General features: G+C 46.8%; 1 protein-coding gene across 2 annotated transcripts; it reads left to right on the top strand.

Annotated features, from left to right (window-relative positions):
* The first annotated feature begins 486 nt into the window (after positions 1 to 486).
* IL37 (interleukin 37) lies at positions 487 to 12,091 on the top strand. Of its 2 annotated transcripts, none has more exons than XM_065927303.1 (6): positions 487 to 613; positions 3,265 to 3,396; positions 5,717 to 5,779; positions 9,104 to 9,223; positions 9,822 to 9,964; positions 10,395 to 12,091. In XM_065927303.1, exons 2-6 carry the CDS (start codon positions 3,315 to 3,317, stop codon positions 10,638 to 10,640), a joined length of 654 nt encoding a protein of 217 aa, XP_065783375.1. In that variant the 5' UTR covers positions 487 to 613; positions 3,265 to 3,314; the 3' UTR covers positions 10,641 to 12,091. The 2 variants fall into 2 exon arrangements, with proteins under 2 accessions (XP_065783375.1, XP_065783374.1); XM_065927302.1 differs by having other exon boundaries at positions 10,392 to 12,091.
* The last annotated feature ends 7,608 nt before the right edge of the window (positions 12,092 to 19,699 follow it).

Genomic DNA, 19,699 nt, shown 5'->3' with positions numbered 1-19,699 from the left:
GGAAAGATTGAAGGCAGGAGGAGAAGGGGATGACAGAGAATGAGATGTGGGTGGCATTACTGACTCAATGGACATGAGTTTGAGCAAGCTCTGGGAGATGGTGAAGGACAGGGAAGCCTGGTGTGCTGCAGTCCATAGGGTCACAAAGAGTCAGGCACAAGTGAGCTACTGAAAAACAACAACAACACTTACCTGAACACCATGAGGATGGGGACTTTCCTGCACCTCCCAGACTGTCTGCCCAACCTGTGTCTCCTCTTTCCTTCCATTTACATCTCTTTCCTATACCACTGTTGTCAGACTAGATGGACACCCACACAGTCTATCTCAAGCACTGTGAAATGTGTTGAATGGATGTAACATGATCCTTGGCAATGTGATACTACCCACAGGAATTCCTTTATACCTTTGGTATGAAAGATGGCAGGCAATGAGTGATGAACTAATAAGCTCAGATGCCATCAATGACTGGCTGGAGAGATGCTGCATGTGCATATAGGCTTCCAAACTGATTACTCAAAGTGAGGATCACACCTGGTCCCTCCAGAGTATAAGACAACAGTGCTCCAGGAGCCCAAGACAGAGTCACAGACTTCAGGGATCCCTGACCCAGGTAAGTGGTTCTTTGTTGTTGTTTATTCGCTCAGTCATGCCCAAGTCTTTGAGACCTCATGGATTGTAGCCTGCTGGGCTCCTTTGTCCATGGGATTTCCCAGGCAAGAATACTGGAGTGGGTTGCCATTTCCTTCTTTAGGGAATCTTCCCAACCCAGGGACTGAACCTGTATCTCCTGCATTGGCAGGCAGATTCTTTACCACTGAGCCTCTAGGAAGCCCACGTGGTCCTTACCCCTGGCTTGAGAAACCACCTGATATAGATTGAGGAGCCCAGTAGCAACTGGTGCCTGCCTTGCTATTTCCCTAACAGAAGCCTGCCTCTCTGTGGATTTCCTGAGTTTCTAAATGTGCTCTCTGAGACCTGCCCAGATCACCTTGCTCTCAGCCCCCAATGCAGCTGGAAGCCTATTAGGAGGGCCACCACCAATAAGCAGGCATTGCTCCAGGGCCAGGCAATCCCTGAGCTTAGGAAACCTGCAAACTCTGATAATGCCAGCCTCTTCTCTGAAGGCTGAGAAGACTCATTCCAGAGTCTGGAAAGTGCTGGTCTTCAGAAAGATAGTTTGGAACCCAATATTTAGAGCGATTTGAACTGGAGAGATGATTGTCAATGACTGAATGCACTGCCTCTTTAGGAAGCTCTGTGGAAGCCACCTGCATTTACCTTGATATAGGTGGCAAATCCCATAAACAGCTCACAGGGACATCTCTAAGTCCTCCAGCCTGTGGGCATCCTTCCGGTCACCAGCAGCATCTTCACATATTTGGATACCTCCATTTTTATCTTTTGTTCTGATGCCATCTCATGAATGCCAATTTCCCTGCCTTCTCAAGTGCCATCAATCCTCTGTGTCCCTTGATTTGTCCTTCAAACTGCAAAGGCAGGTGTGCTTTGTGGATTCAGGGGGTGCAAACAATGAACTACTGATGATCAAATATTAGATATCTGTGCCCTTAAAGAGCCATCAGTTCTCCCCCAGAACTGCCTGGTGGTCATCCTCTCCTTTGCTTACTGTCCTACTGACAAGCCCTGGAGTTCTTCCTAGTCATTTTTACTTATTATAAAACCATCTAGATTCTCTGTCTTTTTCCTAAGCCCTTCTCCAAGGATTGGGTTTTCACACAAAACTTCCATCTCTTCAACCTTAAAAGTGGTGTCAGCCTTGAGATGTCACCTACCTTCAGGTTTTTCATCTGTAAATTGGGAATAAACAATTCTTGCCCTGCTTCCCTCACTGTGTTGCCCTGAACTCATGTTGGGGAACGGGTTTCGTGAATCGGGTGAGAGGTGATATGTACCATTGGAAGGTATTTGGAAGCTTCTCTCCTCCGAGCCTGTTCTGTGAGGGGATTCTGAGTCAGCCCTGCCCCAAGACATCAGGAGTTGAGCTCTTTGGGATCTTTGGAGGCTCTGTTTTCCATGACAAGAGGTTGCAAAGAAATGGCCTTTCTTTGCTGACTAGGCTCTAACAGGGGGTTGGCAAAGTTTTTCTATGAAGATTGGGACAGTAAGCAGTAGAGTCTTTCTTTTACTCTCTTTCAATGACTCATCTCTGCTGTTGCAGCCAGAGAACAGCCATAGACAACATGTAAACACAGTCATGATTGTGTTCCAATAAAACTTTATTTAAAACCAGGTGGTAGGACAGATTTGGCCTGTGGGCTGTCTTTCTCCAGTCCAGGGATTAGAAAAATATACTTCCAACTTTTTATTTTGTATTGGGGTATAGCTTATTAACAAAAAATGATGTCATAGTTTCAGGTGAACAGCGAAGGGACTCAGCCATACACACACATGCATCCATTATCCCCCAAACTCCCGCCCTGTCCAGGTTGCCCCATGAGCAGAATTCTCTGTGCTGTATCATAGGTCCTTGTTGGTTATCCATTTGAAATATAGCAGTGTGTACCTGTCTATCCCAAACTCCCTAACTATCCTTCTCTCCATCCTTCCCCCTCTGCAACCACAAGTTCATTCTCTAAGTCTGTGAGTCTCTTTCTGCTTTGTAAATGGCTTCATTTGTATCATTTCTCTTTAGATTCCATATATAAGGGATGTCATATGATACTGCTCCTTTTCTGTCTGACTTAACTTCATTCAGTATGACAATCTCTAGATCCATCCATGTTACTGTAAATGGCATTATTTCATTCTTCTTAGAGGCTGGACAATATTTCATTGTATATAAACACCATATCTTGTTTATCCATTCCTCTGTTGATGGATATTTAGGTTGCTTCCATGTCTTCACCATTGTATACTCCCCCAGTGAATGCTGGGGTGCATGTATCCTTTTGGATCATGTTTTTATCTGGATATACACCCAGTAGTGGGATTTGGGGTCATGTGGTAGCTCTATTTTTAGTTTTGAAAGGAACCTCCATATTGTAGAACAATATACTTTGAATTTTATGTTTCATTTTGCTAAAATGTTGTCAAGATCATAAAAATGATATGTTTCAAAAATATCGCTTTGGAGGGGCAAACATCAAAAATGGATGGCCCAGCTCTGGGAGGACTTCCTGGATGCAGCAAATGTTTCCAGGCAGAGAGCAAGGCCTGCAGCCTGATGGACACTTAGGGGCATTCAGCAAGGTCTTCAGGGGCCAGAAGATGCCATTACCAATTTTCTTCCTGTCCACTCAGGTCCTGCCCTTCATCCCAGCCTCCTGTTGAGTCATTTCCTCACACTGAAAATGTCCGTTTTGGAGGAGCACCCAGGTATGAAAATGGACTGTGAAGACTGGGAAAGAGATGAACCTCAGTGCTCCTCAGAAGGTAAGATTCTTATTTAAAAAATCCACACCAGGGTCAAAGAGTAACTCCCAAAGAGGGACCTTGTGAGGTGCTGGGCCCAGACCCAGCTTCTCCCTGTTGACCTTGCCTGGTATGTGAGTTTTGAGAACTCCCTTGGAAAATGAATTAGACAAGAGGAATCCTTGAAGGGAGAATGAAGCTTTGCCCCATATGTCCAGGTGCACCAGATGGTAGCTAAATCTTCACCCAAAGAGCTGGTGTGCCAAAGTCCTGATTCAACACCTGGATTTTTAAAAAAATTTATTTAGTTTTGGCTGCACTGGGCCTTCATTATTGCATGGGCTTTTCTCTAGCTGCAGTGAGCAGGGGCTACTCTGTAGTTGTGGTGCATGGGCTTCTCACTGCAGTGGCTTCTCTTGTTGCAGAGCACGGCTCTAGGGCTCTTGGGCTTCAGTAGTTGAGGCACTTGGCCACAGTAGTTGTGGCACGTGGGCTTAGTTGCTCTGCGGCATAGGGGATCTTCCCAACCTAGTGATTGAACCCATGTCTCCCATATTGGCGGGCAGGGCCATCAGGGAAGCCCCACCACCTGAATGCTTTAGAATCCTCCAAAGGCATCTTCTTGCTCCTAACCAGCCGAGGCAGAGGAGAAAGCCATGTGATGGAAGGGGTTCTCTGAGTCTGGGTTGGAAAAGGGACCCTAGCTCAGGGCTTCTGAGTACCTGCTGGAGGAAGGCACTTGGATATCGGCTCCACAGGAACAAGAAGGGGAGGCTTTTGACCCAAATGACTGTCTAATGCACAGACCGTGAATGGAGAGGTCTGTAACACACCAGAAACCAAATCCTGGAGTTTTTAACCCACATACAGTGTTTAGTGTTGCAAAACTAAGAATCAGGATGTTGGTCTGGTGAATGTGGACCTGCTAACAGTGACAACAGAGCAGTTTGGCAACAGCCCTGCTCCTGTGACATGGTGATGTGCTCCTGTGACATGGTGATGTGGAGGTCACCCTGCCCATTCTGTCCCCAAGACAGTGGGGAGCAGACACTGGAAGGCACAGCCCCGGATAGCATGGTTTCCAAATGCCAGGGAGCTTCAGACCGTGACCTTGAGACCACATCCTTGCACAACTTCTGTCTGTTTCTGCACAAGAGGTAAAGGCATGCCTCTTGTTCCCCACACAGAGCTGGAGAGGCTTCTGGTCTGAGCCACCTCTCCCCCCAGCCTTCCACTCCCGCTTCTCGGAAGCCTAGACTGTTAGAGCTGGAGGGACAGACGGGAGGATGATGGTCAAAGCGGTGGGAGGCAGAGCTGTCTCAGACGGCAGAGGAGCAGCAAAGTAAAGACAGGATGCCACCTTCACACCAGAGCACAGGGTTCAGATTTTCCTCTTCTGGAGAAGGAAATGGCAGCCCACTTCAGTATTCTTGCCTGAAGAATCCTGTGGATGGAGGAACCTGGTGGGCTGCTGTCCATAGGGTTGCCCAGAGTCGGACACAACTGAGGGGATTTAGCATGCATGCATGCGTTGGAAAAGGAAATGGCAAACCACTCCAGTATTCTTGCCTGGAGAATCCCAGGGACAGAGGAGCCTGGTGGGCTGCCGTCTATGGGGTCGCACGGAGTCGGACAGGACTGAAGCGACTTAGCAGCAGCAGGTTCTATGTGTTCTCAATGTGCAAGAGTTGTAAGGTTTATGACCAGACACTTCATTTGGGAATTTCTCAAGTGATGTTTCATGGAGGAAAATCCTCCAGATGATTCTCAGAGTAATGTGGGCACGGTATATTGTCTCCACTGGAAGAATGCAGTGCATGTGTTTCTAATAAGTATGGGCTCTAGGAAGTTCTGCATTCAGAAACTATTTCCTTTTTTAAAAAATTGTTTATTTTTAGCTGTGCTGAGTCTTCATTGCTGTGTGCGGGTTTTCTCCAGTTGCAGCAAGCGGGGGCTACTCTTCGTTGCCATGTGTGGGGTTCTCACCACGTGGCTTCTCTTGTTGCAGAGCACGGGCTCTAAAGCACATGGGCTTCAGTAGCTGTGGCGCAGGTGCTTAGCTGCTCCGCAGGACACGAAATCTTCCTGGACCAGGGATCGCATCCATGTACCCTGCCCTCGCAGGCAGATTCTTATCCACGGTACCACACCAGAAGCCCCCAGAAACTATTTAATCTTCACCTCCACCATTTTGGACCAAGGAAGCTATTTATAATGTCATCACTATTTCTCTGCTTCAGTGTTTCTCAAAACACATGCAAAAGGAGTAAGATAGTCAATGGCCTCTGATGCTCCTGAAAATTTCAATTGCCTGTGCTAACCTCCCTATCTCTGATCCCAGACCCAGTCAGAGATGCCTTGGAGCCAGGCCCCAGCCTCACCTCCGTGAGTTCTGCCCATGCAGGTAAGGCCCCCGGGTGAACTGATGAGTGTGGTAAAGGGTGAGGGTGTGGATGGGGGATGAGCTGCTGGGCTCTCAGGGGAGTGGGAGAATTAGCGACTGGGGGCACCTCAGGAGCTGGGATGGAGCTGAGGCTTTATCTTTGTAGAAACAAGTTTCAGGAGGGCCGATAACATGTATGGTGTTGATGTATAGCAGAAACCAATACAATACTGTAAAGCAATTATCTTCCAATTAAAAATAAATAAATTTACCAAAAAAATGAAGATGAGCCCAAGTGGTTTCTGAGGTGCAGGTAATATGCAGCAGCCGAGGGGCACAAGAGAAGAAAGGTTTTGAGCCTGGTAGTCCCTCTGATCATGGCCGGGAGCCTGGAAACCCTGAAGTCCTTCCTCTCTGTGTTTATGAAAATCAGAGATATGGCCAGCAGGGAGCGCCCTGGAACCCACACCCCTGAAGGCCATGGTGGCTCCACTAAGCTAAAACTCTTCTCACAAGCTACCCTGTGAACCTCCCGTAACCCCATGAGGAAATCGTTAACATCGCCAATTCCACGGGCAGAAACTGAGGAACAGTGGCAGGTTACCTGCGCCCGGTGACACAAATAGTAAGTGACAGATGCTGGAATTTAAAGGTACTGCATGACCTTCCCACGTGGCACTAGTGGTAAAGAATCTGAGTGCCAAAAATAATAATAATAATAATAATAATTTTAAAAAATTAATTTTTAAAAATAATTTAAAAAAATTAAAAATTTTTAAAAAATTTAAAAAAATTAAAAAAAATAAAAAGAAAAATAAAAAAAAGAATCTGAGTGCCAATGCAGGAGACACAGATTCAGTTCCTGGGTCGGGAAGATCCCCTGGAGGAGGGCTTGGCAGCTCCAGTATTCTTGCCTGAGAAATGCTATGTACAGAGGAGCCTGGTAGGCTACAGTTCATGGGGTCGCAAAGAGTCTGACACGACTGAGTGACTTTCATTTCACTTTTCAGTTTTTTCATAATGTGAGAAACACAAGTTAAGAGGATTCTACCCAAGCTTTGGTGTGAGATGACGGGGGCCCAAGCGAGGGTGTAATAGGAGGGAAACAGAAGGAAAGGAAGACTAGATTTAGGAAATGCTAAAAAGGTTAGAAAAAATAAAGCACAGTATTAATGCTAGGAATGCAACCTATATAGTATGTCTGGGTCTCACCCTGGACCAATTGAATCAGAATCTCAGGGGGCTGGGGCTTGGGCATCTATGGTCTTAAAAGGTCACCCACCAGGTGATTTCTGCTGTAAAACCAAGACTGAGAACACTGCTTAGACAGTGACACTCAAAGTGTGATCCTCAGACCAGCAGCATGAACAGCTCTGAAAGGCCGAGTCTGTAGGTCTGGTTAACATTTGACACATTGAGAGGCTGAGAGTTAATCTAGTTTAATGATTCTGAATCAACATGCCTCCAAACCATGAACTCAGAACGTCCAGGGCCCAGAAATGTTGCCTAGGACATTCTAACCTGAGCAGAGCTGAGAAGCATGAATCTCATCTGATCCTACACCACTACAGAGCCTCTTAGGGTCTTGCCTGGGCCAGTCATCTTTTCCATCAAATGTCCATGATTTGTGGGGCTCTAGGATGGGGTTGAGGATGGTGGCTAGGTACATCAGGCAGGGGAACTGCTCCCAGGGGGCTTACAATGCTGCAGGGAGATGGGAAAAGGACACCAATACCTATGCTTCAGGGATGGGTACAAAGAACTGTGTGGTCCAGAGAGGAAGTGGGCCCCACAGAGGGGCTTAGGAGGGCTTCCTGGAGGAGGTGGCAGAAGAGCCAGCAGGAGCCTTCCCCACTCACGGGTAGAAGAAGGAGACCAGAAGGATATTCCAAGCTGAGACCAGTCAGGGGCCTTGTGCTGATTACAGAGGATAAGAACAAGACTTCAGATTTCATCTCTGGTTATAATTGCCTAGGGTGGATAATTATATTACACAGCCACCCGGTGTGGTGATTACTGTGTTATCACCCTGGACATTTCAAAGTCACCCATCCCTGATGGTTACTGGCCCATGTGTGGGCTCCTGCCCTTCATCCTACAAGGGAGGGCTGGGTCACCTGCCCTGTCCGAGGCCCAGTAGGGAAGATTCCCTGTGCCAGACTCTAGGCAGGAATGGCCCAAATGTGTCTCTAGGAGCCAGGCCCTGGGAAGTCCCTGGTATGCTTGTGGCAGGTACTGACTGTTCAGGGAGGTTCCTCTAAGGCCAGGCACAAACCCTGTAGCTTCTCGTGGGAACCTGGCAATGCCAGCTCAATCTTGTATGAAGCTGTGCTCCTGGATCCTTCCTACCTCCACGTCTCATCTCCTGCTCTGCCACTGTCCATGCATCGGCTCAGCAGGGGTTTGTCCCAGCCCAGGCAGTACTGGTGGTGTGATGCCCCCAGTGAGAAGATGCAGGAAAGAGGGTTAAGAAGAGTAATGATTCACTAGTACTGAGTGATTTCTGAAGCTGATACCTGACTAACTCTTATTCATCTGATTAAGCATTTTAATTAATTCTCGCAAGACCCCAGGTAGGTGCTGTTATTACCACTTCCCCTCATTTCACATATGAGGAAGTTGAGGTTTAGAGAGATTTAGTAACTTCTAAGTCCTAAAGTATGTAAACATAAAGTATGTAAACAATCCACCTGCCAATGCAGGAGGTGTGAGTTCCCTCCCTGGGTTGGGAATATCCCCTGGTGAAGAAAATGGCAACCCACTCCAGTGTTCTTGTCTGGGAATTCCCTTGGACAGAGGAGCCTGATGGGCTATAGTCCGTGGGATGGCAAAGAGTCAGAAACGACTTAACGACTAAACAGGTCCTGAAGTAGTAAGTGGCAGATTTTGGATTTTGAACCCATGTGTCAGAATCAAAGCCCAAGTGCTTACATACATGCTAAATTGCTTGTTTGGAGCAAGGCAGACAGCCTGGGGTGGGAGAAATCTTCAGGGGGCTGTGATGGCCAAGTTCACAGGCAGAGTGGGGGGCCAGGACCATTGACCAAGGGCTAAGTGGCTCAGATGATAGAGTCTGCCTGCAATGCAGCAGACCTGAGTTTGATCCCAGGGTTGGGAGGATCCCCTGGAGAAGGGAATGGCAATCTACTCCAGTATTCTTGCTTGGAGAATTCCATGGATAGAGGAGCCTGGTGGGCTACAGTCCATGGGGTTTCAAAGAGTTGGACACAACTGAGCAGCTAACACACACACACACACACACACACACACACACACATACAGGAATGGAAGGTCGAATTTTCTGTGCTCATTGTGAAATGTTACTATCTGGTTAATTTGATCTAGGTCCAAGAGTGAAAGCCAAGGGCCCAGAAGAATTCACCATCCATGACAGGGATCACAAAGTTTTGGTCCTGGACTCTGAGACCCTCAGAGCTGTTCCGGATAAGACCTACATACTCCCAGGTGACTCTTAGGGATGTTGTGTTTTCCGTCCCTGCAGTCAGGGGATCGCCTTCCTGTGAAGGGCTCAGCTCAGGCTGCATCACTCCTGCAGCTCCAGACGGTCGGGGGGAGCAGGGTGAAAGGGTCCAGGAACCACTAGGATTGCTATGAATTAGATGGAAAGTCTGTAATGATGACTAAACTTGAGGGATGTCTTTCTGGGAGGATTCTCCTTCTGAAAGAAGGACCCCGGCTGTGGAAGAAGGGGCAACTTGGCCAGAGTGAATGGGGGAGAGTTGTCTTTGACCCAGAGCCAAGGGCTTCCCTGGCGGCTCAGATGGTAGAGAATCTGCCTGCAATGCGTGAGACCTGGGTTTGATCCCTGACTCAGGAAGATCCCCTAGAGGCAGGATCAGCAACCCACTCCAGTATTCTTGCCTGGAGAATCCCATGGACAGAGGAGCCTAGCGGGCTACAATCCATGGGGTTGCAGAGTCGGACACAACTGAGCCACTAACAGACATGAAGGAAAGGTGTTCACATCTTTCCCAAAACCCCAGCAGATGAGAGGGCCTCTTCCCTATGCCTAGGACCAACCCATTCCTCTATCATTTTCCAGAAACCTTCTTTGTATTAGCCTCCCGTGTGAAGTCAGCTTGTGAGAACAAAGGAAGCCCCATTCTCCTGGCTGTCTCAGAAGGCGAGCTCTGTCTCTGTTGTGACACGAAGAAAGGGCAAATCCAGCCATCCCTGCAGCTGAAGGTGAGGGTTTCAGCCGGTTTCTTCTGCCCTCGGCCACCCAAGTGGAAAGTCAAAGTCCCCAATGCCTGTCTGTGCTGTGTTGTTCTCCGTCACTTCAGTGGTGTCTAACTCTTTGCGACCCCATGAACTGTAGCCTGCCAGGGTCCTCCATCCACAGGATTCTCCAGGCAAGGGTCTGGGGTGGGTTTGCTATGCCCTTCTCCAGGGGATCTTTCCAAATCAAGGATCAAACCTGTGTCTCTTGTGTCTCCTGCACGGCAGGCAGATTCTTTACCCACATGCTCCACAAATTTTAATTTTGGCTAATATAACAGGAGCATCCATCTGCCTGAGAGTATTGAGTGGAAGGATTTCTGCAAGAGCACACACACTGAGTTTTCTCCATCCCAAAGCCTGTACTGTCTAATTCATCTCTCTTACCTCCTAGAAGATGAAACTTTCCAACCTGGCTGCCCAGAAGAAACCGACATGTCTGCCCTTCATCTTTTATCGGAATAAAGTGGGCTCTTGGAATACCTTAGAGTCGGCTGCCCACCCTGGATGGTTTGTCTGCACCTCCCACCATCCTGGGGAACCAGTTGGAATGACAAAATGTCTCGGAAGAAGGAAACACACGGAGTTTTCATTTCAGCACCTCTGCAAAGCTGAAATGAGCCCCAGTGAAGTCAGCGAATAAGAAACAGCCCCATCAGATGCCTTCCTGTCTTTTCTTCTCTCACTGTGTACCAATGGCAGAAGAATATGGGAACTACTCATTAACCTCTTTTCGTTTCTTAATAATGTTGTAACCATGTGTTCTGGGAAACAAACTCACTCAGAAGGACAATGCAGATAGGGGAGTGCAGTTTATTATATCAGGGGACCCAAGGCAGAGTCTCCTCTTAGCCAAGGACCCCAACCAGTTTTTTGGAAAAACTTATATGCCCTAAGTGCACATGCTCAAACCCACCTCCTCAAATTCCCTGACAATCAAAGTTAACCCGTGATTCATATGCCTTAAGCCTAGGTAGCTAACAGTGAACAATTATCAATAGGCCTGTGGTCATACTCCAATAAGCATAATAGAATGTATGATTCTATTAGATTACACAGATAATTAGGGTTTTCTTTTAGGCGATGGAGAGCCCTAGGGCTCTTCCTTCCAGGGGCCTGGTTTTCCAGTTGGCATGTCATTTCCATAGATACTGGGCATATAGCTCAAAGTCCCCAGTCCAGCCCAAGATGGAGTCCTGCTTTCCAGATAGAACCTGTTCTGTTTCCTCCTTCATTCCCCACTCTTGATGCTCTTAACTCATAGTATGAGCATCATTCATAGGGATATATTGCACCCTGGCTCTCCAACTGCCAATTTGGGAGAACGACACCAATCTTTGTATTACAAAGTTCATAATACATTGTAAAATGCAGGGTCCACAAAACAGAACCATCAAGGCAACTATAACAATGTTCCACAAATCACCCTTCACCCAAGATACTGCCGAGAGGCAGCATTAACCTTTGAGCAGGCAGCGCAGTTCTGAGATTCTGTCCTGCATAGGGAAAAGAGATGGGGAACCAAGAAATATTCTCAAATTAGCTCTTCCAGTTTATCATGGCCTAGGTGGAATGCTTGGTGTGTTTGGCTTATCAGAGTGGGTGCCAGTTCCTCCAGTACCAATAATTTGCCACTTGGCAATTCCCACCATCCCTTTTCAGTCTTCATGGCCCCTTCCACTTTGGCTAGTTGATTTGGGGCTTCAGTGTGTTTTGGAGACTCCGGTGTTAGCTCAGGCAGCTCCGCCAATATGAGAGCTTTCGTAGGGGCTTCATTTGTCATCCCCAAGCCCTCGGCTGCTTGTTTAGCAGTTTTATCTGCCAGTCTATTTATCTGCTTGGGGGGTATCCTTTTTTTGATGTCCTCAGCAGTGTATGACTGCAACCCTTTTTGGTTCCCAGATAGCATCTAATAGGGTCAGAATTTCTTCTTTATTTTTAATGTCCTTTCTGCTGGCTGTTAGAAGACCTCTGTCTTTATATAAAGCCCCATGTACATGTAAAGTAGCAAAAACATACCTGGAGTCTGTGTAAATGTTTGTCTTCTTACCTTTTGACAGCTGGAGGGCCAGAATTAGAGCATATAGTTTGACCCATTGAGCAGACCAGTGTGATGGCAAAGAGCTAGCCTCAATGATGGTTTCTTCCGTGACTACTGCATATCCCGATAGTTGTTGTCCTTGTCTCACCAGGCTGGTGCCATTGGTGTACAGGATCCAATCTGGGTCCGGGATTGGCTGGTCAAGTCAGGTCTGCTGGCATATTTCTTTGCAATCATGTGAGGGCCCACCTTCTCCCACAGGAAGGAGAGTGGCTGGATTCAGGGCCTGACAAGGCTCAATAGTAACATGGGGGTTCTCACATAACAGTCCCTGGTATTGAGTAATCTGGGATGTCGATGGCCATTTATGGGTGTCCCCTCGCAGGAGAGTGTTGACCTCATGCAGGACTTTTACGATCAAATCTTGGCTCAAAGTCAGCTTGGTTGTCTCCCGGACCAGTAAGGCAACCACAGCAACTGCCCGTAAGCATCCCAGCCACCCAGTGGCAACATCGTCCAACTGATTTGAGATAAGCCACGGGTCTGTCCCATGTCCCCGTAGTCTGGGAGACCACTCCCATAGCCACCTTGAACTTTTCAGTCACGTAAAGAGTAAATGGCTTAGCAAAGTCTGGCAGGCCCAAGGCGGGTGCTGACCTAATTGTACCGGGTTTGAGTTCTATTACCACTGGGACTTGTTTTGTAAGCCTGGGAGGGTTGTCTTCCGCCCCAACCTCAGGTAATTGTTGAGTTAACTCTCTCTCTCTCTCTTTCTCTCTCTCTCTTTCGCTCTCTCGGTCGACTGTTTAGCCAACCCGGTTTCCCTTCTGGGAGACTGTGCAACCTCCATTCATCTTGAGGGGTTACCAAGAGGAAGAGTAAATAAGTGGCTGAGCCCACTCAAAAAGTGGGTCTTTCATGGGGGGGGGGAAGGTCACTTGTGCCCCCAATTTAGACAGCAAATCTCTTCCCAACAAAGGTACTGGGCATTCAGAGATGTATAAAAATGCATGAGTCACTTGGTGTCCCCCCATCTGACGTTTTCAGGGTAGGCTTGAAACAGAAAGGCTGCATTTATCACCATCTGAGATCCAGCAGCCTCTGGATCTATTGGCATATAAAGTATATAGGCTCACACAGTCTTTCGTAGAACTTAGAGGGTGAACGCTTTCCCTTTGAATCACTTCGGAGGATTTTGCCCTATTTATAGGTTTTTGGGCCCCCCTCTTGAAACCTTGTAAAATAGCCGCCCAATATCTCTCCAGGTGGCCCTCCCTTCCTCTGTTGCAGTCCCAACAGGGCCTCTCATCGGGGGTGGCTAGTTCTGTCCATCACTGCAGGTTTGCAGTACCCTCAGGTACCATTTCTCGTAACCATCCTCTGTCTGTCCTCAGTGCTGAAGAGGGAGACTAAAACTTGGGTTATGTCATCCCATGTAGGGCAGTGGGTTCAAAAAATAGTCTCCATTAGCTTAATCTGGTAATAATAGGCTACGGGGGGCTGATGGTAGTCGCTGTCTGCCCCTGAACTGGAGGCTGTTGTAACTCTCCGAGGGGCATTTGTAGCGGGGTCCTTTCCTCTGGCTCCTTAGCAGAACGCAGCCTCTGTTTGATTCTGGTGTCTCCTTTTCCCTTTCCATCAGTACTCATCAGGCGGGTATAGCTTGGGCAGTTCGGCTGGAGCCGGATCCTGGAAGTGTTGGCCAGAGGCTTCTGCCACCAGGATCGGAGCCTGACGAGGTGGCGGCTCTACGACCTCCAGGAGAGCTGCGGAGGAGCAGTGGCTGCTGCGGGAACTTCACCTGGCCCTGGATCGGGCATTAAGGCGGCTTCTAGTCCTGGTGGAGCACTGGGTGGCAGGCACTTCATCATCCAGTATGGGGGAAGGGTGTGTCATCCTCGTCCAAATCCTGTCAGATCCCAGAGGGAGAACGGGGATCAGCGTCTCTTCACCTGCCAGTCAGTATGGCCAAACCAGAACACCATGTGGTCCAAGACTATTTCTTCCTTAAAGTCCCTTCTGCTTTGGTGGACTTGATCAGTGGATGAAAACACAGATGGGTTAAATATCCCACATCCCAGGCTGTCTCCAGAAAAGCCAATTCATACTCACTTACATATCCCCCTCCTTCTAGCCTGATAATTCCGAGGGGGTCAAGAATTTCATGGCAGACAGGACACCTCCTGGAGGAGGGTAGAATGTAAGCATACAAGGACCAAGTTTCTTCTAAAAATCCCCTGGTGATTGCTTGGTAATAATTTTCCCCATGAAGGCATGGACACACCTCCTAAATGACCTTCACAAATTTCCTTCCTAAGCCCTAACACACTTTTCGACCTGTGTACCAAGCAATCACTGCCATCTGCCTATCCCAGTCTCCTGTGGGTCCATGCCCCTTCTAGTCCCTCCCCAGGGGTGGGGGGGATCAGGTCCTCTCTTCCACCCTGCCAGGTGGGTTCCTCCTCACCTGAGCACTCAGTTCCCCTGCTGCTATCCATTACCTGCTAAAGTGAAAGGTCCAGGCGTTGAGAAGCAGAATCCTTCCAGAAGGGCGAGGCACCTTCCCCCTTCTTGAAGATTCAAGCCATAAGGCCTCAGAGTAGTCCCAAATGGGACTTGTCTCCTCAAAGTGAGGAGTTTCCCGGCCAATGCACCAAATGTTGTAGCCACGCGCTCTGGGAAACAAACTCACTCAGAAGGACAATGCAGATAGTGGGATGCAGTTTATTATACCGGCAGGCCCAAGGCAGAGTCTCCTCTTAGTCAAGGACCCCGACCAGTTTTTGGGAAAACCTTATATACGCTAAGTGTGCACAAGCCCACCTCCCCAAATTCCCTGACAATCAAAGTTAACCCAGTGATTCATATGCCTTAAGCCGTAGTTAACAGTGGGCAATTATCAATAGTCCTGTGGTCATACCCCAATAAGCATAATAGAATGTATGATTCTATTCAGTTACACAGATAATTAGTATATTCTTTTAGCAACGGAGGGCCCTGGGGCTCTTCCTTCCGGGGGCCTGGTTTTCCAGTTAGTATGTCGTTTCCATAGATACTGGGCATATAGTTCAAAGTCCACAGTCCAGCCCAAGATGGAGTCCTGCTTTCAAGATAGAATCTGTTCTGTTTCCTCCTTCAATAGCACTATGGGAATTTGTATCTTTAAGTAGAAGGATACAGATATAGAAGGAAGGGTTGCTTCATTGTAGAGTTCTCAGATGAAATAAAGTTCTCTCTGTGCACTGTTTACCCTGAACCATCAGACACTTATCAGTGGTGTCATAACACATGGTCTAGCCAGGCAGAGTCTGAACTTACCCTAGGAAGGAGCAGCTGGCCTAATCCTATGCTCCAGAATCAGCCATTCCTACTGGGAGCTGAAGGGTTTCCCAGGTGGCCAATGCGAGTTTGATCCCTGGGTTGTGAAAATCCCCTGGAGTAGGAAATGACAACCCACTCCAGTATTCTTGCCTGGGAAGTCCCTTGGAAATCCCAGAGGTGCCTGGCAGGCTACAGTTCAAGGGGTCGCAAGAGTCAGACATGACTTCATGGCTAATCAACAGCAACAATGACAAATGGGAGTGAAGGAGGAAACAGACAGAGCTGGACTCCATCTTAGGCCAGGCTGTGAACATTAGGCTACATGCATGGTCACCCTCCCAGTGGACTCTGAACTTTGTGCCCGGTGTCTATAGAAATGATATACCAATGGAAAACCAGACCCCCCCCCCCCCCCCCCAGGTAAAACAGCCTCAGGACTTGTATTCGGACTCTCCTGGCCTAAAAGAATATGCTAATTATCTCGGTAACATAACAAAATGGTAAATTCCATTATGTTTATCAGGATATGACCACAAGCCTATTGATAAATATCCACTGTTTATCTAGTCTTGTGACTCATGAATCATGGGTTAACTTTGATCATATCTCTTTTTTAGATTGTCCAGACTAGTTTCAAGGAATTTGGGGAGGTGGAATTGAGCAAGTACACTTAGGGTATATAAGGTTTTCACAAAATCTGGTCAGGGTCCTTGGCTAAGAGGAGATTCTGCCTTGGGCCCGCCAGAGTAATAAACTGCACTCTACTGTCTGCATTGTCGTTCTGAGTGAGTTTGTTTCCCGGAATGCGTGGCTACAACAGGATCTGATAGGCAACGAGGGTGGTGGTGTTGAAGTCCACGGAAGTTGTTTAGTCTGTATCTAGGGCACAGTGTGATGGGGAGAAAAGCAACAGCAAGTCACCATCCAGCCAAGCGTTAAGTGGAAAAGGGTGGGGTGGGTCTCAGACGAGGAGTAGGGTGACCTAAAATGCGGGAGAGACAGACACAAGGAATCTGGGTCAAGGGACAGTCAGGAGACTAGTTGAGCAACCAATTGGTGTCTGGGAGTGAGGCACAGATTTCCAGGTAGGAAGGCCAGGGGTCTCCAAATGGAGGAAATAGGCTGCAAATGTCAGACATTTTTTCTCTCTCTCTTTAGCAGCAGGAGGAAACAAACTAGTGTTACATTTTCCCCCCTTCTCTATACAAATTTAAAAAGAGGTTTCTCTTAAAATTCTGTGTTGCCCTAATGACTGCTGGTTCCACCTGAACTTAACTTTTCTCAAACCTTGAGCTAACCAATGCATTTTTCTTATGAAAATGACTGTCTTCAGTTCAGTTCAGTCGCTCAGTCCTGTCCGACTCTCTGCCACCCCAGGAATCGCAGCACGCCAGGCCTCCCTGTCCATCAGCAACTCCCGGAGTTTACTCAAACTCATGTCCATCGAGTCGGTGACGCCATTCAGCCATCTCATCCTGTCTTGTCCCCTTCTCCTTCTGCCCCCAGTCCCTCCCAGCATCAGGGTCTTTTCCAATGAGTCAACTCTTCGCATGAGGTGGCCAAAGTACTGGAGTTTCAGCTTTAGCATCAGTCCTCGCAATGAACACCCAGGACTGATCTCCTTTAGGATGGACTGGTTGGATCTCCTTGCAGTCCAAAGGACTCTCAAGAGTCTTCTCCAACACCACAATTCAAAAGCATCAATTCTTCTGTGCTCAGCTTTCTCCACAGTCCAACTCTCACATCCATACATGACCACTGGAAAAACCATAGCCTTGACTAGATGGAACTTTGTTGGCAAAGTTTTGAGTATTGGCAAATATTTTGAGTATTGCCAACTTTGTTGGCAAAAAGTGAATGTCTCTGCTTTTTATTTATTTATTTATTTATTTTTCATTTATTTTTATTAGTTGGAGGCTAATTACTTTACAATATTGTAGTGGTTTTTGTCATACATTGACATGAATCAGCCATGGATTTACATGTATTCCCCATCCTGATCCCCCCTTCCACCTCCCTCTCTATCTGATTCCTCTGGGTCTTCCCAGTGCACCAGGCCCAAGCACTTGTCTCATGCATCCAACCTGGGCTGGTGATCTGTTTCACCCTAGATAATATACATGTTTTGATGCTGTTCTCTCGAAACATCCCACCCTCACTCTCTCTCACAGAGTCCAAAAGTTTGTTCTGTACATCTGTGTCTCTTTTTCTGCTTTGCATATAGGGTTATTGTTACCATCTTTCTAAATTCCATATATATGTGTTAGTATACTGTAATGGTCTTTATCTTTATGGCTTACTTCACTCTGTATAATGGGCTCCAGTTTCATCCATCTCATTAGAACTGGTTCAAATGAATTCTTTTTAACAGCTGAGTAATATTCCATGGTGTATATGTACCACAGCTTCCTTATCCATTCTTCTGCTGATGGGCATCTAGGTGGCTTCCATGTCCTGGCTATTTTAAACAGTGCTGCAATGAACATTGGGGTTCATGTGTCTCTTTCAGATCTGGTTTCCTCAGTGTGTATGCCCAGGAGTGGGATTGCTGGGTCATACGGCAGTTCTATTTCCAGTTTTTAAAAAATCTCCACACTGTTTTCCATAGTGGCTGTACTAGTTTGCATTCCCACCAACAGTGTAAGAGGGTTCCCTTTTCTCCACACCCTCTCCAGCGTTTATTGCTTGTAGACTTTTGGATAGCAGCCATCCTGACTGGCGTGTAATGGTACCTCATTGTGGTTTTGATTTGCATTTCTCTGATGATGAGTGATGTTGAGCATCTTTTCATGTGTTTGTTAGCCATCTGTATGTCTTCTTTGGAGAAACGTCTGTTTAGTTCTTTGGCCCATTTTTTGAGTGGGTCATTTATCTTTCTGAAATTGAGCTGCAGGAGTTGCTTGTATTTTTATTATTTTTTATTTTTTTTATTAGTTGGAGGTGCTTGTATATTTTTGAGATTAATCCTTTGCCTGTTGCTTCATTTGCTATTATTTTCTCCCAATCTGAGGGCTGTCTTTTCACCTTGCTTATAGTTTCCTTTGCTGTGCAAAAGATTTTAAGTTTCATTAGGTCCCATTTGTTTATTTTTGCTTTTATTTCCAATATTCTGGGAGGTGGGTCATAGAGGATCCTGCTGTGATTTACGTCAGGGAGTGTTTTGCCTATGTTCTCCTCTAGGAGTTTTATAGTTTCTGGTCTTACATTTAGATCTTTAATCCATTTTGAGTTTATTTTTGTGTATGGTGTTAGAAAGTGTTCTAGTTTCATTCTTTTACAAGTGGTTGACCAGTTTTCTCAGCACCACTTGTTAAAGAGGTTGTCTTTTTTCCATTGTATATCCTTGCCTCCTTTGTTGAAGATAAGGTGTCCATAGGTTCGTGGATTTATCTCTGGGCTTTCTATTCTGTTTCATTGATCTACACTTCTGTCTTTGTGCCAGTACCATTCTGTCTTGATGACTGTGGCTTTGTAGTAGAGTCTGCAGTCAGGCAGGTTGACTCCTCCAGTTCCATTCTTCTTTCTCAAGATTACTTTGGGGAAAGTAATCTTGAGATAGCCAATGTCTCTGCTTTTTAATATGCTATCTAGGTTGGCCATAATTTTCCCTCCAAGGAGTAAGCGTCTTTTAATTTCATGGCTGCAATCACCATCTGCAGTGATTTTGGAGCCCCCCAAAATAAAGTCTGACACTGTTTCCACTGTTTCCCCATCCATTTCCCATGAAGTGATGGGACCAGATGCCATGATCTTAGTTTTCTGAATGTTGAACTTCAATCCAACTTTTTCACTCTCTTCTTTCACTTTCATCAAGAGGCTTTTTAGTTCCTCTTCTGCCATAAGGGTGGTGTCATCTGCATATCTGAGGTTGTTGATATTTCTCCCGGCAATCTTGATTCCAGGTTGTGCTTCTTCCAGCCCAACGTTTCTCATGATGTACTCTGCACATAAATTAAATAAGCAGGGTGACAATATACAGCCTTGACATACTCCTTTTCCTATTTGGAACCAGTCTGTTGTTCCATGTCCAGGTCTAACTGTTGCTTCCTGACCTGCATACAGGTTTCTCAAGAGGCAGGTCAGTTGGTCTGGTATGCCCATCTCCTTCAGAATTTTCCACAGTTTATTGTGATCCATACAGTCAAAGGCTTTGGCATAGTCAATAAAGCAGAAATAGATGTTTTTCTGGAACTCTCTTGCTTTTTCTATGATCCAGCAGATGTTGGCAGTTTGATCGCTGGTTCCTCTGCCTTTTCTAAAACCAGCTTGAACATTTGGAAGTTCACAGTTCATGTATTGCTGAAGCCTGGCTTGGAGAATTTTGAACATTACTTTACTAG

Source organism: Muntiacus reevesi, chromosome 3 (genome assembly GCF_963930625.1).
Source record: "Muntiacus reevesi chromosome 3, mMunRee1.1, whole genome shotgun sequence".
Classification (NCBI taxonomy): Eukaryota; Metazoa; Chordata; class Mammalia; order Artiodactyla; family Cervidae; genus Muntiacus; species Muntiacus reevesi.
The sequence above is the reverse complement of the archived record's forward strand: the minus strand, read 5'-3'. Positions and strand labels throughout refer to the sequence as shown.

Excerpts from the sequence above, each read along its gene's own strand:
- IL37 (XM_065927302.1), top strand. The coding sequence starts at position 3,315 with ATGTCCGTTTTGGAGGAGCACCCAGGTATGAAAATGGACTGTGAAGAC. Across the intron at positions 5,780-9,103 it reads CGTGAGTTCTGCCCATGCAG|GTCCAAGAGTGAAAGCCAAG; the intron begins GTAAGGCCCCCG and ends AATTTGATCTAG. Across the intron at positions 9,224-9,821 it reads TAAGACCTACATACTCCCAG|AAACCTTCTTTGTATTAGCC; the intron begins GTGACTCTTAGG and ends ATCATTTTCCAG.